This window comes from Aspergillus tubingensis, assembly GCF_013340325.1.
Source record: "Aspergillus tubingensis WU-2223L DNA, scaffold_10, whole genome shotgun sequence".
Classification (NCBI taxonomy): domain Eukaryota; kingdom Fungi; phylum Ascomycota; class Eurotiomycetes; order Eurotiales; family Aspergillaceae; genus Aspergillus; species Aspergillus tubingensis.
In genome coordinates this window covers 486,182-512,549 of record NW_023336284.1, presented here as the reverse complement: position 1 = coordinate 512,549, position 26,368 = coordinate 486,182, and the positions used below count along the sequence as shown (strand labels likewise).

General features: G+C 51.6%; 10 protein-coding genes across 10 annotated transcripts; 5 read left to right on the top strand and 5 right to left on the bottom strand.

Moving 5' to 3' along the window:
• Positions 1-101: 101 nt before the first annotated feature.
• On the top strand, positions 102-905 carry AtWU_09263 (HET-domain-containing protein; the record flags this gene model as incomplete). The annotated part of the gene is made up of 1 exon (XM_035504370.1): positions 102-905. The coding sequence occupies one exon, from the start codon at positions 102-104 to the stop codon at positions 903-905; it is 804 nt and encodes a 267-aa protein (XP_035360263.1).
• Positions 906-2,928: 2,023 nt separating this feature from the next.
• Positions 2,929-4,746, bottom strand: AtWU_09262 (GMC family oxidoreductase; the record flags this gene model as incomplete). Its single annotated transcript, XM_035504369.1, has 1 exon — positions 2,929-4,746. One exon carries the CDS (start codon positions 4,744-4,746, stop codon positions 2,929-2,931), a length of 1,818 nt encoding a protein of 605 aa, XP_035360262.1.
• Positions 4,747-5,969: 1,223 nt separating this feature from the next.
• AtWU_09261 (putative isomerase YbhE) lies at positions 5,970-7,290 on the top strand (the record flags this gene model as incomplete). The annotated part of the gene is made up of 3 exons (XM_035504368.1): positions 5,970-6,352; positions 6,404-6,896; positions 6,970-7,290. 3 exons carry the CDS (start codon positions 5,970-5,972, stop codon positions 7,288-7,290), a joined length of 1,197 nt encoding a protein of 398 aa, XP_035360261.1.
• A 510-nt stretch (positions 7,291-7,800) lies between these two features.
• Positions 7,801-10,196, bottom strand: AtWU_09260 (transcription factor domain-containing protein; the record flags this gene model as incomplete). Its single annotated transcript, XM_035504367.1, has 3 exons — positions 7,801-9,940; positions 10,003-10,057; positions 10,109-10,196. 3 exons carry the CDS (start codon positions 10,194-10,196, stop codon positions 7,801-7,803), a joined length of 2,283 nt encoding a protein of 760 aa, XP_035360260.1.
• An 844-nt stretch (positions 10,197-11,040) lies between these two features.
• AtWU_09259 (uncharacterized protein) lies at positions 11,041-12,087 on the bottom strand (the record flags this gene model as incomplete). Its single annotated transcript, XM_035504366.1, has 1 exon — positions 11,041-12,087. One exon carries the CDS (start codon positions 12,085-12,087, stop codon positions 11,041-11,043), a length of 1,047 nt encoding a protein of 348 aa, XP_035360259.1.
• Positions 12,088-15,138: 3,051 nt separating this feature from the next.
• AtWU_09258 (MFS transporter) lies at positions 15,139-17,142 on the top strand (the record flags this gene model as incomplete). Its single annotated transcript, XM_035504365.1, has 8 exons — positions 15,139-15,640; positions 15,688-15,765; positions 15,819-16,238; positions 16,288-16,437; positions 16,487-16,795; positions 16,855-16,949; positions 17,003-17,080; positions 17,128-17,142. 8 exons carry the CDS (start codon positions 15,139-15,141, stop codon positions 17,140-17,142), a joined length of 1,647 nt encoding a protein of 548 aa, XP_035360258.1.
• Positions 17,143-17,492: 350 nt separating this feature from the next.
• AtWU_09257 (TauD/TfdA family dioxygenase) lies at positions 17,493-18,703 on the bottom strand (the record flags this gene model as incomplete). The annotated part of the gene is made up of 3 exons (XM_035504364.1): positions 17,493-17,928; positions 17,979-18,558; positions 18,610-18,703. The coding sequence occupies 3 exons, from the start codon at positions 18,701-18,703 to the stop codon at positions 17,493-17,495; spliced, it is 1,110 nt and encodes a 369-aa protein (XP_035360257.1).
• A 1,222-nt stretch (positions 18,704-19,925) lies between these two features.
• Positions 19,926-21,213, top strand: AtWU_09256 (glycoside hydrolase family 28 protein; the record flags this gene model as incomplete). The annotated part of the gene is made up of 4 exons (XM_035504363.1): positions 19,926-20,186; positions 20,235-20,657; positions 20,705-20,834; positions 20,891-21,213. The coding sequence occupies 4 exons, from the start codon at positions 19,926-19,928 to the stop codon at positions 21,211-21,213; spliced, it is 1,137 nt and encodes a 378-aa protein (XP_035360256.1).
• A 932-nt stretch (positions 21,214-22,145) lies between these two features.
• On the top strand, positions 22,146-22,880 carry AtWU_09255 (NAD(P)-binding protein; the record flags this gene model as incomplete). Its single annotated transcript, XM_035504362.1, has 1 exon — positions 22,146-22,880. One exon carries the CDS (start codon positions 22,146-22,148, stop codon positions 22,878-22,880), a length of 735 nt encoding a protein of 244 aa, XP_035360255.1.
• A 177-nt stretch (positions 22,881-23,057) lies between these two features.
• Positions 23,058-24,709, bottom strand: AtWU_09254 (putative MFS multidrug transporter; the record flags this gene model as incomplete). The annotated part of the gene is made up of 4 exons (XM_035504361.1): positions 23,058-23,187; positions 23,237-23,910; positions 23,967-24,461; positions 24,512-24,709. The coding sequence occupies 4 exons, from the start codon at positions 24,707-24,709 to the stop codon at positions 23,058-23,060; spliced, it is 1,497 nt and encodes a 498-aa protein (XP_035360254.1).
• Positions 24,710-26,368: the final 1,659 nt, after the last annotated feature.

Genomic DNA, 26,368 nt, shown 5'->3' with positions numbered 1-26,368 from the left:
AAGACTGTCTCTGTCCGCTCCTTGTGATAACATCCTCACAGCCCAATCACTCTGGAATCAACACTCAAAAGTCATTCTCTCTTTCATATCTTAATTTCAAAATGAAGCTTACCGGAGCTGTCTTGGCCAGCCTTGTCGGCTGCGTCGCTGCCCTGCCCCCGGCGCCTTTCTTCAACGGCCCTCCTCCTCCCTCTGGCTCCGTGGCTCCCGCTCCTGAGGAATCTTCTTTCCCTCCTCCGCCTCCTCCCAGCTCCGTCTCCGGTGCTCCTCCCTCCGCGACCCCCGAGCCCTACGAGAAGCGCCAGTTTGGTGGCCCGTTTGGTGGCCCCCAGCCTTCCGGTCCCCCCGCTGGTCCCTCCGGTTCTTTCGGCCCCGCCCCCTCCGGCTCCTCTGAAGGGTTTGGTAGACGTCAGTTCGATGGCTTTGGCGGCTTCGGTGGTCCCTTCGACTCTGCTCCTTCCGCTACTCCCTCCGCCTTCCCCGGATCCGGCTTCGGCTTCGAGGAGCGTCAGTTCCCCGGTCCCGTTGAGTCCGCCCCCGCTGGGCCCCCTCCCTCCGGCACTCCTTCTCCCGTCCCATTCGGTGGCTTCGGTGGCTTCGACAAGCGTCAGTTCGGTGGTGTCGTCCAGTCTGCCCCCGCGGGCGCTCCCTCTGGTGCCCCCGGCCCTGCCCCCTCTGAGGGCCCCGGAGGATTCGGTGGCTTCGGAGGCTTCAAGCGCCAGTTCGGATCTCCTGCAGAGGGACACGAACAGGGCCCTGATGGCCAGGCTCCCCCCTTCCCCAGTGGCGCCCCTTCCTTCGCTCCTTCCCCGGTCCCTACCCCGTCGGGTGCCATTGAGGAGCGCCAGTTCGGTGGATTCCCCACCCCGAGTCCTGTCCCCAGCGGCCCCGCTGGTGGCTGGTAAGCAGCTCATATCATCGATATGGGACACGGTGATCCACGTGCAGCATAGCCCTTAGATGTGCTGCTCATATGGAAATATGTAGTCACAATGTCGAGAAATAGGCTCGCTGTGCTGCGAAATGTATATTGGTGGACTTGAAGGCTTGAATATGTGTTATGTGAATTAATTCTGCTTTATGTGTTAATGTCTTTCATTCATGGAACTTTTGGCCAGAAATGGTCCGTGCATGTTCCTAAAGATTCAACAATGTAGAACATATCTTTTTGCAGATATACAATGCGACTACTGCAGTCACTCACACCAGAGACTGTAACGGAGATTGTAATGATCTTCTTGGCTGGGATTGGGGCACATGAACCAACCAATTCAAGTTAGAGTTTCCGAGCTTTCAAGATCCGTAGCTAAAATGTATAAATCAGGCTAACCTAGTGCTCATTGGCGCGGTCCTCTTCTGGGCCAGGAGCTGCTGCGCGAATGTTCAATGTTATCACCGAAAACCCCACATCCTAGATGATCATTTCAGCTTTCTGACCGAGACAAGCTTTCGGCAATCGATTACGAGAATTGTTCTCCGCGGAGATTGACTGTTTGACACGACAGAAAATCATCTCCGCAAATGTTCGTCGCCGACGACACTAATTGAAGGTTGAAGATGGCAGTTGAGTGCGCCCGGGCGTTCCCAACACGAAACAGATGGTTTCCTTTGCCACGACTGTTTGAAATTGCCCATGGACGATCCGCTCTTGTATGTAGAGCGTAGTAGCGTTTTTCGTGAAGTGTTTGATGGAACATATGTGGGTATTCGTGCTTCTATAACAGTTGACGAAAATTGCACATTGTGCGCAATAGCCGTGGAAGCCATCCAAAGCCGATCATATCAGGACGGAAAGCCGAGAGCGAAACGCTTTATATCCAACTTTCGTGTCGAAAATGTTTCTAGTCTACCCTAAGGAACACCGGCTTGACCAGCCAATGCCAACGAATTTTGGCTTAGCCGACTGATATTATGGATGCATTTTTGGGTATTTCGTCCGTCATATGCCTTGAGAGTATGAGATGACGGATATGGAGAACTCCTCGCCAAAGAAAGAACACTTTCCAAGCTGATCCTGTGCGGGCTGGATGTGTTCTATACATTATATGTCCATTGATACATCTGCCCTCGCACCGCCTTGGCCGAAGGAGATGTTTACACCATTCAAAATAACATTCTTGGAGTCGAATGACAATGGAGTGACTGTCTATCAGCCTCTGAATCCTTTTCCTGCCGATTATTTCCGATGGGAGATACCTACTTTCTGACAGGGACACATTCCTCCAAAACTTGCCATGCGAAAAGAATGCTATGGTAAAAGGGCGTGGCATTCTGCATTTTTATAATCTGTATTTTCCGGCCACTAGATTTTCCTACGAACACCGCCCCGATCATCTAGACCATGGTGATTCACCTCGTACGCCATTATTTAACGCCCATGACGTGCCGTGTGGTATCATTGTCAAATGCAGGTACGTGTTTTTGTGCTCTGCAAAGGTTTTACGCCGAAGCTCTGTGGTGGGAAACGATATAGTCGATTGGATCGAATTCGAGTTTGACGAGTTCACTCGTGTCCTCTTCTTCCTTCTTTTACATCCCCGTAATGGGCTCTGGGAAAGAGTTGCTCTGAGTATCATCACATGGGAAGCATTTGAGAGCGCGCGGCTAAAGTGGGAGGACATCCTCCTAGCGTAAGCTAATACTTATATGTTCAGAAGGAAGGAAAGCAACCTTAGGCTTTTCAGGCGGTCATACCCATCTGATTAACGAAGCCTCTATGGATCCATGTGACGAATAAAGCTATCGAATTTGTATGGGCTTATGTGTGCGAATTATGTGATAGTAATTGCAATAAGCGAACGTCTATTCATGTAATCCTGTCTATGTAATCTATCCATTCTGGCCATTCTATCATAACCCCCTACCATCTGAAAAGGACTTCTAACATCCTCAGTCTAAGTATGTCCTCTGCCATCCCCATAATACCCCTCACTGCATAGAAGCGTAATCCGCCAAGATGGCATCCGCAATCTTCAAGGCCATGGCATAAAAGACCGTCATAACATGGGACGACATTTGCGTAGGGGGAATAGAACCATCGATGACTCGCAGTCCCTGCACACCATACACACGGGCAGCATTGTCGACAACACCGCCCATCTCCTTCGGCATCATGGAGCAAGTACCCACACCATGGTAGTTAGGGCGGAAGTTGTACGGGATATACTCAACCCAGGCGCTCAAGTCGGCATCATACGCGAGGTTGTCACCGGGAATAGTCTCTCCAGCGAAATAAGTTTGCATGGCACCGGAGTTGGAGATGTTGCGGGCCAGCTGAGTGGCGGCAGCCTGGCCGAGCAGGTCAAGCTCGTTGAGAAAGTACTGAGGGTCGTATGCGAAATGGCGGAGGTAGGGGTCCTTGTCGAGGATGTGTACGTATCCTCTAGTGAAGGGCAGAAGATCCCACACATCGAAACTGGCCACTCCGGCCGTGTCGAGGAAGAGTTCCGAGTATGCGACATTGTCCTTGACGATCCAGTCGCGGTAGTTCTCGTACTGGATGAGCAAAGCGGTGGTGTTGTGGAATCCGCCACGGGCGACGGCCTCTTCGGCCCACTGCTCCAGCTTGGTGTTGAGCAGCTCGTGAGCCTTTTCGGCGTAGTCGCCAAAGGTCTCGTTGAAGGTAGCGAACCAAGCGGCCTGTCCCTGTCCGGCACCGGCGGAGGTAATGCGTGAGCGGACGGTAGAGGTGGTCTGGTCCTGAAGGTTGAGACCAACGGGCAGGTCAACGACGGTGTCAATTCCAAGAGGCTCTAGAATGGACTTCATTCCGATACCGGAATATTCGAGGATGGTGGGAGAGACAGCGGATCCAGCGGCCAGGAGGACCTCGTGCTTAGCGTAGACGTTGTGGGTGTTGCCCTTGTGGGTGCCGAATTCCACGCCAACGGCACGAGGTGTGGTAGCGTTCTGGCTGAGCAGGACCTTTCCAACATACTGTCCAGTGAGGACTTGCAGGTTGGGACGCTGGTAGTTGGGGAGGAGCCATTCGCGAGCGGCATCAGAGCGCACTTGGTCTTCGTGCAAGGTGTTGGGGAACATGGACACACCATGGGGGTCACCGCATCCCAAGTCCTTCTTGGTGGGAACGCCCCTGTCTTCGACAGCGCTCATGAGAGCCTTGACGATGGGGGAGTAGTCATCACCGGTATCGCGGGGTCCGGCGTGGACAGTACCATTGATACCATGGCAGGATGCATTAAAGTAGTGGCCAGCAGCAATCTGTTTGGCATTTGGTGCGCGAGCACGCTCAGCCTGGAGGGAGTAGGCGGCCACGCTGTCCCAGTTCCAGCCCTCATTTCCGAAGACGGTCTCCCATGAGTCAACTTGTGCCTTGTGGGGGCGAGTCCAGGTGCCACCGTTGACGAGGGTAGAGCCACCGAGACCATTTCCGGAGCGGATCAGCGCAGTCTGATTGTTGGTGGCGAGCTCGACAGTCTCGTAGGCGTGGTCCACACTGCTGCCAAAAATGTCACCGTAAGCGTTCAGGTCCTCAATGATAGGACCTCTGTCAGACTCGTAGGAGCCACTTTCGATGACAAGCACAGTGATATCGGGGTTCTCCGTCAGACGGGCAGCAGTGGTGAGTCCAGTCAGACCTCCACCAGCGATGATGTAGTCGACAGTGCGGCCGGCAACCTCCTTGGGGTCAGTCAGGAGGCTGGCTTCGATGCCATTGCTCCTGATGTAGTGTGGGAGGGCCGCAGCGAGGGAGACCACAAGCGAGCTCACAAAAAGAGTTTGCATGATGGGCAGATGAGGGAAGAATGAGAGAGGAAAGGCTGGTTGCTGCTCAGAAGGTGACAGGAGGACCGAACCAGGTTACTTATACGCTCGAGTCAACGGTCCAGAACCAAGTTGTTCGATAATCCAATTCCTCTGCTTTCCAGCAAGCCATCCTCATATTGCATACTGATAGGGGCTGTGAGCTGAATCTCATCCTCCGTGTGCTCAGCCGTCGGCATCCCGAACACATTAATCCGAAGCCATTATCCTGGATAGTAAGGAAGCGAATCCTTAGACAGGTGGGGCGCAGAATTGGCGTCCTGATCCTTTGCCTCTCTCATTTTGTAGAGGCTGTGTCCTGCTCGTAGTGCCCAGTTGGCCCCATAATAGCTCACGGCCTAATGCTGACGATAGGCAGCCTCGTGGATGAGGAACTATACGAATCCTAGACGCAAATCATCGTGGCGCCAAGGGCTACCGACTTTCGGCATGCCGAGAACACCGAATTCTAAGTTCTGCCCTTCCCGATTAGTACTCCGGTCAACCCTCGCCAAGTGCACAAACCATAGGGTCCTCGTCATGCTTTCAATGGAAAGCCTATAGTGTTTGGCATGTTCTCCACGGGGAGAGGGGCAATTGGAGAGTTTATTTGGACAGCCTGCCCACGTGCGAACTCACCACCAAGGTCAAGAAAGGCAGTATCGGTTTCAGGGTGATCAAACTAACCAGTCTTCAGGTACCTGCAGTGTCCCGTGCACAGTATGATCTACGGACCGTCAGCGGGAACCATGGATCGTACTCATAATGCCGGTAGGTGGGCCAAGATGATGTACACGAGAGCATAGCATCCGCGCCCAGAAACGCCGTCGGAAACTAGTAGCCAGCCGAGCGCCAATTAGAGGGTCAGTTAGGGCCATGAAGGAAGGGACTGTCTCAGCGTGGAGACTCTGCTATCCCTGCTTGGCGATAGTGCAAATATTCTTCACGAGGTCTGCAGCCAAGACATAGGCAGCCAGTTCTAGTTAAAACCGGCGCTTATCACTCAGACACTCCCTCAGGTTCTGGAACTCACCTGCTTGCAAATCACCTCGTTTACCAATCCCGCCGTGTCCAGACTCTCTCCTTCAACAAGGTCGTTGACAAATTCCACCACCCAATTCTTCAGCCAGATCAAGTGAACTCCGATCACTTATCAGTGGGCATTGTGCTTGCTGTAGAGATACGAGCTGAGTATCCCTGTCACCATGAAATTCAGTGTTGTGCCCCTCCTTTTCGGAGCCACCTCCGCCGTTGCCTCCAGACTTTATGCTGCCTCGTATGCAGGCACCGTGACCACCTTGTCCTTGTCCCAATCCTCCAAAGGACAGTATGAGTTGGAAACAGTGGCCCAGTCCACTGACTGTGGTACCAACCCGTCTTGGCTGATGCTGGACCACGACAACCGTGTCCTGTACTGCCTGGACGAAGCTGTTGACTTGGCCAACGGTACCCTGACCTCCTTTGCCATCCGACCTAATGGCACCCTATCCAAGGTGGTACAGCTGGAGACCATCGCCGGCCCGGTCATGTCGCAGTTCTATTCGGCCCCGGGAGTGCCACACCGCAAGTTCTTCGCCGTGGCTCATTAGTAGGTCGATCCTCCCATCTCTACCACTACACTATTAATCTCTCATCACAGTGAGGGATCCGCTGTCACCAGCTACTCCCTTGACCCCGTCAGCGGTGTCTTCAACCGCTCCCAAACCTTCACCTACACCTTGCCCGCTCCCGGTCCCGTCGCAGACAGACAGGATGCACCCCACTCCCACGGCGTTGTCGTCGACCCGACAGGACGGTTCGTCCTCGTACCGGACCTCGGTGCTGACCTGATTCGCATCTTCCTCATTAACCCTTCTACGGGCCTCCTTGAACCCCAAGCTCCCCTCGTAGCAGCACCTGGCTCCGGTCCTCGCCACGGTGTCTTCTGGACACCTGCGGGAACCACCGCCAAGCAGGCCAAGCACGAAGATGTCGTGTTCTACCTGACATCAGAACTGAACAACCACGTCACCGGTTACAAAGTGACGTATCCATCCAACGGAACCATCGCCTTCACGGAATTCTATACCGCCAACTCCTACGGCGGTGCTGTCCCCCCCAATGGTTCCAAGGTCGCCGAGATTGCCATCTCCGTAAGTGAAAACCACACCTACCCCTTACTTGGTTGCAAGGAGCAACTAGCTAACGACTGTCTTCCAAATATAGCCCCAAAACAACCGCCTCGTCGTCAGCAACCGCGACGACAACACATTCGGCACCAACAATGATTCTATCGCCGTCTTCAACTGCGCTGATGAGACCGGCAGCCGTCCTACCAACGTCACCTTTGGTGGCCTATACCCCGCTTACGGGTCGTCGCCGCGCCAGTTTGAGATGTCGGCGCGCAACGAGATGATTGCCGAGGCATTGCAAAACTCCCATGCGGTGGGTGTGACGAGGTGGAATGGAAAGACTGGAAAGCCGGTGCCGCTTGTTGCCTATAAGTCTCTGGTTGGTGAGGTTGTCTCTGTTGTTTGGGATGAGTAGGCAATGCCATAGGTGGTTAGTAGTTTTGTGTCTGTGGGATAGCTCTTAGTCGGATGTAGTGTTTTGGGGAGAGGGGCTGCGAAGGATCTACTCCTGTCGTTGATTGACTTTTTTTTTTGGTGAATGGGCCAGCACTAGTCCTGTCGGACTGATACGAGTAGTAGGAATACACGACAAGTTAATGTCATTAAGAGGTCTTGTAGCAAAAGAGAGCTCTTAGGCAATCATAACCCATTTCGCGTAATCCTAATGAAAAATCCGAACTTGGGGAGGCTCAATTGGAGCTGGTTAGATTATAAGGCAGGGGTATATACAGTAAGGGCATTCTGCCCACGGTCGCCACGAGGTGCGACCTTTATAAGCGTTATAGATTTTCTTCACACACATTCCATGCGGTCATCGCCAGAATCCACCGGCCACAGCGCGAAATCTTTCTTCTCAAAAGTGTTGCTAGCAAGTCCGACTCCCTAGTAATCACCTCAAAGGTGGATGCCACAGAGAATACCACGCTCACTCATCACTCTCTAGAATATCAGCATATCTGTTAAGAGAACTTCCAATCAGATTCACCAACTGCCAGATATAATCTGCCGTAAACAGCCTGGCCCATAACCTGGTGACAGTAGCACTGAGACGAGTGTTATTCGCAAGCAGCCAATCACGTGATACTCCATGCTGAGCTTCCATGACCATTTCCAGCACGAATTCCAGTAATTTGTTTTCTTGTTCAGTCAAACTCGGCTCTGGATTCGGGATCGTTGCCACCTCAAGCCACTTGGCGAGTAGCACAGCACATTCCAAGGAGCATAACGCGTACTGGTTTGACCATGATACGACGAGGGTACGCGCGACGTAGTTGATGCCCAGTTTAATGGGCGTACTAAGTGCATGGGCGCAGTGTAACGCAGCTCGAGTGAGACGGTCGCTCCTCTGTACGGATAGGTTATTCTTGAGCGAACGGGCAACCTCATCCGGGTTCCATGTTTCCAGTCGACGGGCGGAGCTGAAATCAGCGTTTAATCGGATATACGCCAGACGGAGGAGGGCAGTAGACGTGAAGGACACTGGACCATGGGGGTTGAAAGGATCGATTGAGGATTCTTGGTTGTGCTCCCAGCATTGACACCAAAGTTCCAGAGCTTGCTCTAAAGATGTGATCACGGACGGAGACAGAAAGCTTCCGTTGGAGACAGGGAGCCTGCTAGCCTTCTGAATTAACCAGATGTTCTGGATCATTGCGTGGATGAGCACGTATCCTCCCAGAGAAGAGAAACTGTCCAAGCTGGTCTTGGCTGCACCGGTGTGAGTGAACAATGAGTTCATCGCATCCTGTAATTTTGGTTCTCCACGACTCTGGCTGCGCTCTTCCAGCCACTGAGCTGCGCTGGTTGCTGTCCATTCTCGCTCGGTGCAGGGTAAGTCCAGCGTCAGCTCCTCGGTTAGAATCAGCGGCGGAATATCAAATACGATCGTGTGGACACTAAAGAAACAGAACACAATAAGCTTTGTCCGTTTGACCATCTCATAGCGGATCCAGCTTTCCCATGACCCATCTTGAGCCGGTAAGTCATTGAGTCCTCCTTGCCGAAGAAGAGTCTCCATGAAACTTCGAATATACAATGCTTCGTGATGAGGGGGGTCGCGCTCGAACCAACACGAGACAGATATAAGCAGCAATAGCGCCTGCACCGTCTCAATGATATCCTGGCCTCTTGACACCGGGTCCACCGGACCCTCGGTCTGCGGACTTAAACATCCCCATTGCAGGTCCCTTCGGACATGTTCAAGGGTCACAGCCTTGGCCACTTTGTAGAGGCTCATGCTTGTTTCGGGTTCGCGGCAGTATTGGGCACCCACGGAAGCCATACCGAAGATCAGATGCAGAGGCAATGAATCAACGTCGAGGGTGGGTGGATGCATGAAAGGATAATGACAGTGAAAGTTGGTCATATAAGCGCTGATGCATCTGGAGAGAGCATGTCGAGATGGTGTGTAGGGATTTGGGACAACATTTGAGTAACTCGATAACTCGGCGACGATGCGATCACGGCATTGCGCGGTAACCGAAATAGGTGCACTCGGGTCTCGGGTCTTGTAAGGGGTGTGAGCTCCTTCAGGCTGAAGCGACGGTAGTTGTGTTCCATGTCTAGGAAGGATGGAGCTGGATGGGGTCGTAACCTCGTTATTTGTCTTCGCAACAGGTTGGCTATACTCTGATGCGGAGTCGAAGTGGAACGCGGGGAATAGTGGAAGGGGCTGATAGGTAGGTGAGAATGGATGGCTGGGAAGCGGGATACTGTCGAGGAAGGTCGTGAAATCATCACCGTCATAAGAGGTTGCCGGTCCGTAACCGACAAATGGCTCACTGAAGCCAGCGGACCCTGGAGGTCCTTGTCCGGATGGATTGGAAGTGGCTATCGGATGGCCCTGCACTGAGGCAGCCAGGCCGGGCGTAAACTGCTCGTGAGGACCTGGGAGTATGGCCTGTGGGCCTGGTATGGTGGCAGGAGTAGGATGGTCAGTTACTGCTGAGGCCAGGACATTAAGGCCATCAAAGACTTGGGGAGATGCCACGGAAGGCGAAGATGTTGTTCCTTGGCCTGGAGCGGCGTCACTGTGGGCCAGACGTTCATGGCGGGCCAAGAGGTCTCTGTGGGAGGGATAACTCAGTAAAGGCCGGTGGAGAAATTGAGTAGGGGAAATTTGCCCTACTTTCGCGTGAACGACTTGGGACATTGGGTGCAGAGATACGGCTTTTCCTTGGTGTCTGGGGGAATTGGGGTCAATAGGAATCTCCAAATATGGGCGGGGATCATACGCGACCGATCATGGCGTTGGAGATGTTCCAACCGAGCAAAGGTTCGGGAACATCGCTGGCATTGATATTGTTTGGAAGGCTTCACCATCACTGGGCCGGTGGTTAGCCCGCTGGAGAGTTACACAACAGACAAGTTAATTAGCTCGTGGTGATGCTGGTGATGATGCATTGCAGCTGAGAATCGCAAAGCAACCCAACCGAGTGCCAAGCCTCGGCTAGAATGCCGACACCCGGAGGCAGACTTGCCGTTTTGGGTTACTCTGCGGCCTCGGGGAGGACGGGCGCCACTCCGGGTGGGTTTGATCTTATCGCATCTACTACAAGATAGGACTATAACAAACATCTATAGTGTAACCTGGTATATGTGTAACATTTATGGGCTTATAGGGTATCTGTTGCTTAATGTACAAAGCCTGTTCAGTAAAGCCAGTATATACTGTGTAGTAATCATTATTGTTGTCGAGGGTGGTGTGCCACTGCCGAGATATATTTCTTCCCGTTCCCATACATATAGTGTTCGATCTTTCTCCTGCGCTTCCGGGTCATGGTTATGAAAGGTTGGCACGGACAATGATCTGATAGCTCCCGATTCAAAATTATATTTCAGATATGTGGCTCATCACAGGAACATTAGGTACGCTCTTCTTTGTCTTGAGAAGATTTTCGGGACCTGCTTGGTCTTTTTAGGAGCGCTTTCTTAGCGCCCTTGTGTCTGCATAAATCAAGACGAAGATATCTGGTCGTCATGAGGTATCTGATTTGTAGGTGGCACCTGCACGACTGTTATAATTTCATGAAACAGTCCACTGCCTGAGTGAGACTAAACACCAGAATCAACCGGAACCCCCCAAGAAATCATTCAATATTCCTAGCGCTTTTTGTTCCAAGATAGCTGTCCGAATACCGTTTCGGAACTGCCCAGAGACAGCTCCTTATGTTGGACGCACTGAACCCTGATCTTGTGGGGATCCGCTGGAATCCGATTGCTTCCTGGTATATTGTATGATCTTGGACATTTTCTTCTCAGCGGAGATAGTGAAGTCGCGTCTCACTCTGCTGGCCACGCTAGCCCAAGCGCAATGCCTAGGATGGAGATGGCGGGCAGAAGCAGTATTGGGCTCAGTTTGTTGGTTCATATCCCAAAGATTCCTCGACGAGCTGTCTACATCCAAGTTGCCCGAATTCGATGTGTGAGAGTGGTACACGAATGTGACCAGTTGGTTTAGGATGTCAAACTCGAGCTTCAGCTTGACACTGTAAATGAACCCCTTGACAGCCGTTTGCGCCGCATACCGACCAGCCCATTGAAGAACCAGAATCGCGATGTCCAAAACTATGACGATGATATTCATGAGAATCAGGTGTAGCATCAGCCTCCGCGCAGCCTCTCGGTGTGACCCTTCCAAGACCTCATCTTCCGAGCGGAGCAATCTGAACGTCTCGTATACGTAGACACCGGATATGATGGATTCCTGAATGAAGAACACCGTCACTTGGATTCGTTCGTATATGGCGTATGGTAGCACGAATCTGTCAGAGGTCGAGGAATTCGCGCCGTAGCATAGAATAACAGTTGGTAGTTGTAATAAGAAGACATCGCAGATGATCATTCCGAGGATGAACCGGAGCATGATATGATGCCGCACGACGAGATGAAGACGAGAGTACAACACCATCGACTGGCCGGTGACCATCGCACACCAGCCGACCACGATCAGCGTGACATAGAAGTAGGAGATGGCATTGTCGACAAGGTTAAAGTCTTTGAGGATAAATCCGATGGAGTAGATGGCGATGCCCCAAGTAGCCACAATGAAGCTCCAGAAGTAGAGCCCCTTGCGGCGCTTGAACGTCAGCAAGAGGATGAAGGTTAGCTCCACGACATTGTAGAGAGCGATGGAGAGGAAGGAGGTGATGACGTAGGTAACGGGACGTGACAGCTGGGAGCCCACTCTGCTCCCTATGTCATCAAGCCACATGTTGTTTGCAGAGAGCAACAGGCCGTTAGCTCTTTCGATTGCAAGCTCTCTCCATCTGTGCCCTGTAGAAGGTTATCACGAAGAAATGTCTTCTATAGTATTTCCTGTATATCTAGGATGGACGGATCATAGATTTATTGCTTCTTGTCCCGTTTAAACCTGTCAGAAAATTTCAGAGGGCCTGATAGGCCATTTTGTGTCGTTGTTCCTTGGCTTCAGCGAAGCTTTTGATATGGTTCCAGCCCAGGAAGGTTGAGCAGCAGTGCAGGAGTGGCAGAAGATCGGTGACAACTAGATTTACCAAACTAACGTAGGCCCATTCCAAAATGGGTTTTCTCGGTTTATCGAGGTTACTTAGAACTGGAAATCTCAATTACCATAGGTCTTCCAGTGCAAAGACATTTGTGTGATGGACAGCGCTTGGTTTGTGCATAATGCATACACTCGATCTACCTTCTCCTTTCTACCCGTCTCATCTACAATTCTCAAACATTCTTTTGGTACATATTCTCATGCAGAAAGAAACGCACAATGTATCCGTCAATTAATGCATCGCAATCTTCATCGTCACATACGATCTAAATCGCAGAATGACACTGCCACATTGCCTCAGGTGGGGAATGTCTCGTACCCATGGTGAGACTTTCGGAGCCACAGGATCAACTTCTTAGCATGTCCTCGATTCGACACCCCCCAGTTACTTTAATTCGCCCCATATTGAAAGGGGAGGTTTTCGGTCGGCCTTGAGGCCTACCAAAGACTTCATGACGATAGAAAATGCATAATGGCTATCGACTATTAACATTATTCTACATTCCAGATGAAGTTCTCGTTCATCGAGTATCAAATCTGACTTGGCCGGGACGTGGAATTGGTGCTCCATATTGTCTACAGCATCCCGCGTGGGATCATGACAGCGCGGGATAGAATTCGCCACCATGAAGTCTATTCGTGATGTCAGTGAACCATAACATTTCACACCTAGTGAGAATTAGCCAATTATGTAGGTTGCTTTCAGTGTGCTGGCGACTCAGCACTCAAGTAGCTTTTCACTTAGTATGCTAATATTACACAGAACCATGGGCAGCCTGAGCAACGACCGATTTCCATTTGAGTAATATATAGGCAACGCTGCTGCCAAGCAAGGCCGTAGCTAGTCGTCTTGCGGGGTTTTGTGCGAAGCATATATAGTGCAACTTAATTTATAGCGTAAGGACTGTTTAAAGAAATACAAGGAATCGCCGTGTTGAAGTTATCGGTTGCCCTTACAGGTTATGGGTATGGACCACTCACCTGAGCACCCAGTTTGTCTTCGGATATTATGCGGGCATATTTACATGTCCATATTGCTTTTACAAAAGTTTAGCTAATCAAGAAGTGTAACGAGCTGGTACAGCCTGATTTATCCTGACAGCAGAATATATTCACTAGTACTGCGTATGCTACTGTCCCTGAAGCATCATTAGGATAGACGTTTGAGTGGGTTACTTCGTAAATGAAGGATATATTACCGAACGAAATCTTCTTAGAGTACCTCATGGCTGCGTTTGGGTGTCAGTAAATGATTGCTTTCCATGCTTCGCTCTTCTGATGGGTTGACTGTTGAGCAAGACGCAGTATGACATAGCATCTGGTTCACGGAGATACTACAGGTCATGGAGCATGAAGACATCAACCACAGAGGTTACTTTTTGTAACTTTCCTGTAGTTTCAGAAAAAGCATGTTGCACAGACAATTCGGACTTGGAATGCATTTCCGACAGCCTTTCCACATACCAAGGTCAGACACAATACAGCCGAGAATGTCCCGTCCCTTTTAGAAAGGTAGACACCCGCGAAAAGCGCCCTCCAAGTCAGATGCTCTGGACTCCTCTGGGCGCAAACAGTCGGTGGGAGGAGCTGCAGGATGTAAGCTAATTGACGCATCCACCGCATCCCCTCGGAGGTGAAGGGATGCACCATTGTCCTTGGCATTTCTCACGGCCAGGACGCAATGCATAGCTCATTCGTGCCCAAGGAAACGCAGACAGCTCTCGGTAGACCTGGCCAGTGAGCAATAGAGGCTAGGAAGATATCATGTGTCGACACTTTACCCCGCAGTTGAATAGCAGGTGTGTACTGAGTAGACTTGTCTTATCCGAGGGGCTTTAGCGCTAAAGTGGTCGAAGTTTTACCGACACACTGCGGAGAACGCCCTGTGTAGTTGTTTCGAATCCTTATCAGCCACGCGACACAAACTTCAGAATCGATCTATCAGTTGCAGGCTGCGGCTTTGAGAGCACCATGGTCCGGAGTTGTAACGCATCTCCCCGAACGGCACATGGCCCAAGATGGGCCCATGAGCTAATAGAATCGGATCTCCATCAAGAAATCGGAGGAACATGTGGCCCTGTGCAGGGATGCGTCAACAATGGTTAAAAAGATGAAGACCAGGGTAGGGCTCAGTTAAGATACGTAGAAATAGAAACATCTCGGCCGATTCCCCAAACTTCCCCAACTTTCCGCATCGGCAAACGGCATATCGATGAGTCAGGAAAGGGAATGTTTATGTGATTTTGTCTCCAAATTGGAGAAGCCGAAGTGGGGAATGCCGGGTTTTTCACGCCAAAATTTTAGGGCCCCGGTCGCAGTGCGTCAGCTTGCAGCCACTAAACAACTAGTTTTTGATTGCTCTGGCGTGGAAAACACTCCTAATTCAGAAACTCCATGTCGATTCTTTGAAGCATAGTGCTCTGTCCTGCATGTAAACTCAGCTTTAGCCTCGGGAGCCATTGCCGAGGGAATACTTTCAAGTGCGGTTATAGGGCGTGGCGACCCGTCGATCGCAGCGGCTTTGACAACCTACCATCTAGTGGAATCAAAGTAATCAATCCTTCGATGTTGATAATCAACTTTTCTCCAAATTGGTCCCATCGGCACTAAACTCCCGCGCTGGCTGGAACGCTGGATCGTCATCTTTTAAAAAGGGCCCTGTCCCGGCGCCAGTAATGGCACACACAATTTCTGCATCGAGCAATAATAGCCTCACAGCCAGAGCAGCCTGTCGCGGGAATGCATACTCACGAGGCCCCTTCTCCGAGTGAGTCGGGCTCCGCAGATACCGTCTACTCCCCCGAGTTGGATCGCCCTATCGACCCCGTCTTCAGTCTTGAAAAGGATGCCGCCGCGCAGGAGATTGAATACCTCTACCTCGAGCTGGAAACACCCTTACCGACACCGTTAATCACTGCACCCCCGGGCCCCGGTCAATCGCCCCCTCCCGAACCCCCGAGTCTCGAGAAATATACCTCCCCGTTCCTCTGGCCGAAATGGCGCAAGTGGATGATGACCTGGATTGCGTGCGCAGTGACCGCACTGGCTGGTTATTCGGCAGGCGAGGTGAACCCAGCCTCGACGGAGCTGACGGCGGAGTGGGGGATCAGTGCGGTGGTATACAATTTGAGCATCACGATTTTCTGTGTCGGTTTTGCGCTGGCCCCGATGGTTCTGGCGCCCTTTTCGGAAATTAATGGTCGGCGACCGATTTTTGTCGCAAGTGGTGTGCTTTTTACTGGTATGCGATTCGCGCCCGTGGATCCCGATGGAAGCTGACAGGAATAGCGTGCATTATTGCTTGCGGAGGCACGCATGTTTTCGCAGGACTTATTATTGCGCGACTGTTTCAGGGTGTGGGTGCATGTATGTACAGACGGGGAAGATCATACCGTGGATGCGTAGCTAACTGGCGACAGCGACCTTTTCGACCATGGTTGGTGGTGTGATTAGCGACATTTTCCATGCCGAGGAACGCAATACCCCTATGGCTTTGTTCTCCGGTGCCGCGCTCTTTGGAACCGGATTGGCGCCCTTATGCTCCAGTGCGATCGTAGCGCACACATCCTGGCGCTGGATTTACTGGTCGCATGCCATCGTGTCAGCTTTCTTCGTGGTGGTCATCTATTTCTTTTTTAAAGAGACACGCGGAAGTGTTCTATTGAGCCGCAAAGCAAAGGCTGTGAACAACTACTATGAGCAGCTCGAGGCTGCTGGGCACTTTGGAGTCATCATGGGCGAGAAGAACGAGGCCAAACGGATCAGATGGAAAGTGAAGAGTGACGAGCAGCGCGAGTCTCTCTTGCAGATGATCAGCATTTCCTGCTATCGTCCATTTCGTAAGTACCGTGTTCCACAGCTTAGGGATCTGGACTGATGTAGTTTCAGACATGCTTTTCACAGAACCTGTGGTCTTCTTTTTCTCCCTCTGGGTGTCGTTCAGCTGGGCTGTTCTGTACCTGCAGTTCGGTTCCATTCCATTGGTTTTCAAGACCAATCACCATTTCACTACCGAGCAGACCGGAGCTGTCTTTGCCTGTATGATTGCTCTTCCTATCTTTAACCTACCAGTTGCTAACGTCACCAGCGATGTGTGTTGGTGCCATTATTATCACGATCGTCAGTATCCTGCAAGACAAGATCGCCAACAAGTACGGATTTCTCCCAAAGAAACCCGAGGCTCGACTGTACTTTGTCTGCATTGAATCCATCCTGATGCCCATCGGACTGTTTTGGTTTGGCTGGACTTCATACTCGTCTGTTCCATGGATTGTCCCGACGCTGGCAATTGCCTGCGCTACCATGGGAATCTTCGCGGTCTACCTGGCCGTGTTCAACTACCTGGCGGATACCTACCACCGGTATGCCAGTTCTGCGATTGCAGCTCAGTCGTGCTGTAAGTCTTACTCCTAATACAAGACCCCCGGATCAAAGGCAACATGCTGACTCGAACAGGCCGAAACCTGCTGGGTGGTGTTTTCCCTCTTGTCACCAATGCCATGTTCACCAACCTTGGATATCCTGGAGCATCGAGTCTCCTTGGTGGAATTGTAAGTTGTGTCTGAGATCCAATAGTATCCGTGTGTGATTCTAATTAGTATAGGGCCTTCTTCTGACCCTAGTACCGTGGGTCCTTGTCTTCTACGGCGGTCGGATCCGCGCGAAGAGCAAGCTCGCAAGTGTAAGTTCACATCCATGGTAGACTATTTACCAAGCTAACAATAATAGGAACTTGCGCGCTAGAAAAAAAAAGGATGGATGGATGAGCGATGATAGATGATAGACGATAGACGATGGATGTGCATAAAAGTAAATGTGAACATACCTAATAGTAATTAGACAGGCAGTTATATACCCAATGCATATATACCTTCACGTGAGGTTATTTTGATGATGTTCTTCTCGATGGATCGATAGTAACTGGAATACATAGGATGAGCTACTTAGTGGCAGGTACGTTGCAGGACATTCACCGTCGTATATCTGCTCAAAGAGAGCAACACCAAACCTCCACCAGAAGCACAAGTATGAGAATGAAGCGAGATTTTCGAGAGTCATGAGATTAATATCATTAATTTATGTAAGTCTATTGATCATGCCTCATACGCCAGTGGCGCCTCTCCCGCCGCCAGGTTGCACTGCCGGAACAACCGCACCTCGTCCTTGCCAAACGCCCCAACGACCGAGTGGATAACTCCCCGATTGTTAAATAGTACCAGATCACCCTCCTCCCAGTCATGCGGATACACATGAGGAGGGCTGATCGCTGGGCGCTGCAGTTTGTACACAATCTCTCGCACGCGAGCCAGATCATCAATCACGGTGCCATCCTTGCTGTGGATTTTGCGCACCGCAGATGGGTGGATTTGAAGGGCAGGCTTGCCCGTCAAGGGGTTCTTCCATACCATGGGCAAGACTTGGATTTTGGATTCATCGATAGGAGGTAGGTCAGACAAAGGCAGTTCCTTGTCCTCGGAGTAGAGACCGAGACCAGTGGGAAGAGCACGAGCGGAGCTCATCCAGATGTAACTGTTCATGTTAGTGGACTTCACAATCATGGCAGGACTAGCTAAACATACGGGTGGGGCGCATATTCTACGCGACTCGTAAGCGCAAACTGCTTGTCTTCGTCCGAGAGCATCTCAAACATTCTTTCGCCGCTGACAAATGCCGTCGTTCCCAAAGGCACATTCAGCGTCTCATTCGATCCGTCGTCATACCGCAATGTCTGTCTCCGGCCCTTGGGGACGCGCACTGCCAACAAAGTCGTGACATTAGGTGGGTAAAAATCATACAGGGCTGCATCGATGTGCCAGCGGTAGAAGCGGGTGAAATCATAGTCCTCCTCGTCGGGAATAGCGTCGCGGTGGAATGTGCGATGGTGGGGGTGTTTCAGCTGGATATTGGTGAGGCCCTCGTACGCCTCCACGAAACCATGGCCGATCACCTGGACCTGAGGCTGATGAGGAACGGTCTTAAGGTCGGGATGCAGAATGCTCCGTTTCGCATCAAGGGTCTTTCCGTGGCCGTACTGCGAGGCGGCCGGGTCGAATCGACGGGTAAGCTCGTATTGTGCTTTCGGGGAGAGGTGGTGTTGGTTTTTCACCACCACCACGAGGTTCTCGTACAGCGCTCTGCGAATGACGCTGAAGTCGTCATCTAACAAGTATCAGCAGCGGTTCCAATGGCATCGCAATTAGCTGATCCTACCGGTCAAGTTCTCGAGGTCGATATTCTCGACAATGGCTCCGAAATCAATATCGGAGCCCGGAGGCGGAGGTAGTGAGTGAACTGTAGGGGCCATCGTGCAAATCTCTCAGAAGCGATCCGGATTCTAGCACAATTGCGAGCCATGGACAATGGTTAAATAGCTGTCGCATTCCCCACGCCTCCATCGGCATCGGGCAGTCCCGGTCGCGGAAGAGGCCGATCGTTCTATCTTATCGCTGTCTTATCGCGCCTTATCAATCAGTCTCTCTTGGGCCATCAGCAAGGGGGAATCAATCATTGATTGATTAACTGATTGATCGACGGAATGAGAATAGCTTGTTTTAGTCATGGTTCCATATGATGTCAGGCAACAGGCCAGGGAAGTCATGTGCTGTTAACGGGGCAACATTCGACAGTGATGGCCAACTAGGTCCGAAATTGCCATACGCGTCTGCTAAGGCTCCTGGTAATTAGGACGGAGTCAGATAATGTCTGTGAAACCCCTTTTTCTTTGACCAAATCAGCATACGAATCTTCATGGTTCCAGTTTCTCAGGTAATATGGGATGTCTGGCTACCCCTGTGGTGTCTGTTCATCACGACCAGTGTTCTCCAAGATTGGATTGCCAAACACCATCTGCCTCTGGTCTAACTGCATCCCCATGGTCGCCTGCATAACAGGGAGATGTCAGCGATGTCACACATAGGCCTAGTCAGTCAATAATGCAGCTTAATACGGTCACAATTATGCTCCAAAGCTAAAATATGGCCAGTCTTGTATGAGACCGTGTGATGACACCCTTGGGGGCTCGCAAACCGCTACTCTTCCTGCAACACGCCTGCCACGATCATCATCGATTCTTCATAGATAATCCCGGCGTCCGACTGCCGACCCCATCGGAAAATAGAACCCTCATAAGCAGAATGCCGCCATGATGGCTGCCTCAGGTACAGTGACCGATCAGAATTTCCCACCACTCATCGCTGCACGCCCCGGGTAACCGGATGAGGTTCACTACAGGAATTGCGCGTCAGGCACGGGAAATATAGTGTGGCGCTCCGCGGGGAGAAGAAGCGTGCAGAAGTGCTGCAGGAACTATCACATTGTCCCGCGCGCTACGGCAGTTCTTCCGTCGGAGGTGCGAAGTGCCGTCCACAGGAACCAGGGAGATATTCCACCACAGAGATAGCAGAGATGCCCCGATGACAGATGCAAGGAGTATAAAATGAGCACCTAGTGCCAGCCAAGAAACTCCAAGAGGAACCAAGACATTAACTAAAAGCTTGTTTTATACTTTGATCTGGGGCGTCTTCAACATGGTGACTTCTAGTTCGGTGATCATCCTAACGCTCTGGGCGGCACTGGTCAGTGCGAGCCCCGTTGCCGATCCCCTGGTGACTCCCGCCCCCAAGCTCGAGGATCTGGAGAAGCGCGCAACCTCGTGCACATTCTCCGGGTCCGAGGGGGCCTCGTCGGCCAGCAAGTCCAAGACCTCATGCTCCACCATTGTGCTCTCCGATGTGGCAGTGCCCTCAGGTACCACTTTGGATTTGACCGATCTGAATGATGGGACTCACGTAAGTTACTGTTCCTCGACGCGCGATCCTCACAATTAACGTGGACAGGTCATCTTCGAAGGCGAAACCACGTTTGGTTACGAGGAATGGAGCGGACCCCTTGTCTCCGTCTCCGGAACTGACATCACTGTCACCGGAGCCGACGGCGCCTATCTCAACGGTGACGGCAGTCGTTGGTGGGACGGCGAGGGCAGCAATGGTGGCAAGACGAAGCCTAAGTTCTTCTACGCCCACGATCTGACCTCGTCCACGATCAGCGGGATCTACATCCAGAACTCGCCGGTGCAAGTGTTCAGCATCGATAGATCGACCTATCTTACGATGGAGGACATCACCATTGACAACTCGGATGGCGATGATGGCGAGGCAGCAAACACTGATGGGTTCGACATTGGGGACAGCACGTATATTACCATCACGGGCGCAAATGTATACAACCAAGATGACTGTGTGGCGGTGAACTCAGGCGAGGTGGGTATACCTTGCTTCAGACTATGGATGTGGCACTGATGGAACAGAACATTTACTTCTCGGGCGGCGTCTGCTCCGGTGGCCACGGGCTGTCGATCGGTTCCGTTGGTGGTCGCAGTGACAACACCGTGAAGAACGTGACATTCTATGACTCGGAGATCAAGAGCTCTCAGAACGGTAGGTTTTGTATTAAGGTTGTGGCTCGGTGCGATCACATGCTAAGCAGAGTATAGGAGTGCGCATCAAGACCATCTACGGCGACACTGGGTCGGTCAGCGAGGTCACTTACAAGGAGATAACCCTGTCCGATATCACCGACTACGGTATTGTGGTGGAGCAGAACTATGACGATACGAGCGAATCCCCGACTGATGGCATTACTATTGAAGACTTTGTCCTGGACAATGTGCAGGGGAGTGTAGAGAGCTCGGGTACGAATATCTATATTGTCTGCGGATCGGACAGCTGCACGGACTGGACTTGGACGGATGTGGATGTCAGTGGAGGGAAGACCAGCTCTGATTGTGAGAACGTGCCGGACGATATCAGTTGTTAGATGTGGGTAGCGGTTGAGCAGCAAAGCTGAATTGCTTGGGAGTATTAGCAGATTGTGATGTCACATAAGACGATGTTGGACTCGGGCTGCAAACATAAATCCACGTTCGGGTCAATGGATGCCAGTCGATCATTGATAGATGTTGCTGTGACCCCCATCTGCAATCCCTCTACCTACTTCTGACCACGGATTGCCCACGCAGTCCCTCGTAGGCAGGGAACCATTCTCCCTGTTTCCCTTTTGAGATAAGCTTCATTGATTGGTGGGAATATAAGCCTCGGAAGTTCCAGGCAGCGCCGCGCGTCACTGTGAACGGCAGCTCCTTAACGATGCAACATAAAATACAGGATATGACAGCTTCAATCCCTCATATGAGTACTTCCACTCAAAGCAGGTCCCTCCTATTCCCGAGGCAGGCTGAAGTGCATAGTACTGATACCCGTCATACTCTCGCGTTGGATGATCCCAACAACCCAATTAGGCTTTACACTTCCAGGTCTACAAACCCTGTCTGGGCAGACTCTGGCCAGGTTAAAATTTCCAATTCCCTGTCATAGGATAGTGCTGCCAACAGCTGTTCGGAAGGCCAGCCACCACATGGAACCATATCCCCGATCCGAACTCTCACCTCCAATCTATATCCCGATCAGGCATCACCTTAGAGGATCATTTACCATGATGTCATGTGGGATATTCCTCATCAAGGAACAATTTCATCCCCTGCGCGTTGCCTCTGCATAAAACTGACAATGAATCCCGACGGTGTTCATATCTCATGTTTTCCCGGGGATTAGATCCTGCTTTCGCCCGAGATAGAAACCGGTCGTGGCTCGGGGTACGGCTTCATATATAGACAACTATACTAGCTAACCACCTCCCCTAAATATACCTCTCCTCATTACACTGGAATATACATCAATATCATCCACATAATGTCCCTCACAAACCTAGACACAACCAACCCAGCCACACCACCCACCGACCCCAGCACCACAACTCTAACCCTACCCACCGACCACATCGACGACCTCCCAACCATCCCCTACTCCCCTCCCACAATCTACACCCGCCCCCTAGCTATCCTCGGCGCTGGCAACCTGGGCCGCCGCATCGCCTGCATCTTCTCCGCAGCGGGCCACACCGTGCACCTCCACGACCCAAGCCAAGGAGCCCTGCACTCCGCCCAACACTACATAACCGAGAACCTCGCGCACTACACGACCTTCCCATTAATCTCCCGACCCGTCGGACAAATCCACCCCTTCTCCTCCCCGGACATAACTCCCGCAGTCAGCGACGCGTGGCTCGTGATCGAATGCGTACCGGAACACCTCCCGCTCAAGATCGACATAATGGGCGAGTTGGACGCCAAAACACCACGGGACTGCATTTTGGTCTCGAACTCATCGGCGTTTCGGACGAGTTTCATGGTGGAGAAGGTGTGTTGGGAGAGACGGAAGTTGATGTGTAATATGTGTTTTGGGGCGTCGCCGTGGATCCGGGCTGTCGAGTTGGGGGTGAATGAGGGGGTTACGGAGGGGGAGGTGGTTAGGGTGTTGACGTGGGTGTTGGATGATTGTGGGATGATGCCGGTGCAGACTAGTAGGGTTGGGAGGGATGGGGAGGGGGGGTTGGTGCGGAGTCAGTGTTTGAATACGGTTAATTGAATTTGCTTTGGGGTTAGAGGAGGAGGGTTCGGTGGTAATGTGGTGATAGACGTGACGCAAGTTTTATAAGAGTGGTATGCTTAGCATAGAGGGAAAGAGTCTATGTTAGGGGTGGTTGATTGATTGAATTTCACTTCGTTATCATACTAATATATAATGTGATCTATGGTGTATGAATTAAGTACTCCTCCACTTGCTCCCCCGCCACTGCAAGATCACTGTAGGGATAAAGCTCACGCCCATCAGCAACGCCGTCACCACACCGGAACTCTTCGCAATGCCCACAGTATCGAACATATCGGGGAACCTGATAACTGTTAGTAGATAGTCAATTGCAATAGACGTGGATGACATACCAGAATGGTCCAATGAACCCCCATGTTGACCGGATAAAGTTGATGAATACACCCACGCTCCCTGAATCAGCCGGGTACGAATCGACCGCGTATGTGATCAACACCGTAGTGACAACCTGGTTCCCGAACGCACCAATCCCTGTGCCGATAATCGGGCTGACACTCCATTTCCCGGTCTGTGCGTTCTCCGTGCAGACCAGGAACACCACCACCCCCGCAATAGTAAGCAAGTATCCGATATAGCTGAGCCACAGGCGGTACTCGGGATCAGGTTTGTGACCGGTCCGCTTTGCGCGGAGATTCATCCAAGTGTCCGACAGAACACCACCGAGCTGTTCACCTAGGAGCGAACCGATAATGAGACCCAGGAATTGCAACCCAAGTTGTTCCGCGTTGAGCTCGAACTTCGACTGTAGCAGTTGGGGCACCTCTACGGAATTCATGACGGACGCGAAGAGGAAGACCATGGCGTAGGCGGCCGAGGCGATGAGGACGGGAATGTTGGTGATGAGGGTGAGGGGATGGTAGAACTCGGCGAGTTGGAAGGGAGTAGGGTCGATACGTCGGATGGAGAGGTATTGGTGCTTGAAGGCCGAGGAGGCGTGCATGTCGGTTCCGATGTATCGTGTTTCGGGACCGAAGAATATGTAGAGGATGAATTGGACGGCGTTGGTCTAGACAGTCCATTGTTAGTTGCAAACCCCCCACAGGTTGCGACATCGGTGCTTACAATAGCCAGAGTCCAATAAATCCATTGATATCCCACGCGTTGGGCGACGAATCCGAAAATCAGAGGGCCCACAGGCACTCCCAGAGTGACCATCACCGCCCAGATACCCATATATTGTGCTCTTTCGCGCTTAAAGAATGTCTCCGTGACAACAGCACTGCCAATCGCCATAGCCGGGGAGATGAAAAACGCCACCAAGGCACGACATGCAGCCATAGACGCATAATCCGGGCTCTTAGCACAGCCAATGTTGCAGACGCAGCTGAGGATCAACGAGAGGAGGAAGATAGGACGGCGTCCGTAGCGCTGGGAAAGTGGTTTCCAGAAAAGAGGAGCACCACCGAGAATGGCGATTTGGAGAGAGGTCAGATAGCTTGTTCGCTGCAGAGAGACACCCACGTCTTCGGCAATTTCTTCGTAGGCTGGGATGACGGCTGCGGCGGTAAAAGTGCCCATACAGGCGTGGAAAGCGACTAGAAGGAGGTTGATGATTTTCTGGTTCGTTAGTTGCCATTGTCTCTGTCGACGGAAAAGGGCCTCCTCACCTTCAGGAGGGGCCAATTGTACGGATCCGCAGGGTCCATACTAGGGACCGGATCCAGATCTAACGTGCCATGTCGCTGTAGCAGGTATGCCTTGTGTGGCTCCGAAAGGGAACTCCCTGGCAGTTCCGTGGTCAGATCGCCCAGTTCGGTCTTTTCAATGTAATCCGACCGGGACTTCAAGGTATCTTCGAGCGACATTCTGGACATTGGGTGGCTAGATGGGGTGCTGCAAGGTGGCACGATGCGTTCGAGAGAGGGTTCACGATCGTACGATAGCCAGGAGGAGCAGCAGGCAACTGGGGATTTAACCCACCCCACCAGGGGGTCCCAAGTCGATCGGGGATGACTTGTCCGGTAGCACAAGTGGATTCATGGCCGCGTGTTTGCTGGCTGGCGAGTTTGATGAGGATTCATGATAAGGGACCAGCCAAAGGCAGACTAGTCCGGGGAGAATGTTGGGGTAGCGCGGGGTCCCCGGAGTGTCAGCCAATGTGAGGGCTCCTCTGGTGGATCGGCGGTAGTTGACTGCCATCCATTACTGCCGGTCTCCTGATTCTGGCCCGTCTGTTAGGGTCGCTCCTGTCTATTATATAAGGGTCCAGCTGCTACTATTGCTGCTACTCCTGCATCCCGAACCGAGGCCCCCAGCTGTCAATTGCCGATGCTCGTTCCGTGATTCGCTTGACTTGGGAGCTATCCTCTCTGCCAACGTCATGGTACGCAGCTAGACCAACGAGCTTCTCGGTATGGATTGAGAAGGATTGCCATGTGAAATTGATCACCCCGCAGCATGGCTAGGCAGATGATTGACTAAGATACTACAAATGATCCCCTCATACAGAGTGCATCCTCACACTCACTCCGATGACAACAATTCCCATCATCACGACACACTCCACCATCTCCACAACAATTGTTGTGAGAAACGCCGAGAAGCTACATTGTAAAATCAATCGGATCTGTCTCCCAGTTTCACCGTATGCTCACCGTGACCTTGGATACGAATGCTAGGATTTGTCTACATGGCATACTTGACAGTTCTTGTCAGGGAGGGGCTAACAAGCTAGGCTTTTGCTGTTCTGGAACCCTACTTAGTATTTGCTACGTGTTTTGTCTAGCCATAGCCGAACTCATGTCTACCGATAGCATTAGCGGTCGACGTATAACGTGAAGCGAAAGTCACATCACTTGTCCGTGGTAACAAGGGATTTGGCTCGTCGCTAAGGCATGTGCCTTCCACCTGTGGGTGTACATCCGGGGCGATGCATGCGCTTTGTTTAGAGTTTCATTAGTCGAGTTTATATTTGACATATAAATAATGGGATAAAGCGACGAAGCTTAGCGAAAGTGCTCAAGCTTTTAGTTCTTCCTGTCGCAGGTATATCCGTTCGGTTTACGCCATCTCGCCCACATTGAAATGGTATGAGTCAACTCATTGACAGTAAACCTTCTTTCCATTCAGATCCTGCAGTACCTTGCCCATTGAAGACATTCGAAGATATTCTCGACATGAACCATACAGATGATATGAATATCGACATACTTTAAAGATGTGATGACGAGCATAAGCTGTTAATGCTGGAATCATGACTCAATGTCGATAAAACGATTTGTTTGGCCCATCGGGCATCTCCTTTGAAAAGTTGTGGCATTTACGACAGGCGTTGAAAAGCGTACGATGGGCGGGAAGGATGACTGTTGCAGGCTACAAAGAGTTGGAGTAATGCCCAGCGAGGTCTGGGTCGGACCCTCTATATTGGTCGGCGAGACCGGTACCTGCCACGTGTAGGAGAATGTTGAGTATAGAACTCACAAAGCATCACGGCCATGATGCATACCCAAGAGAAAGCACAACTT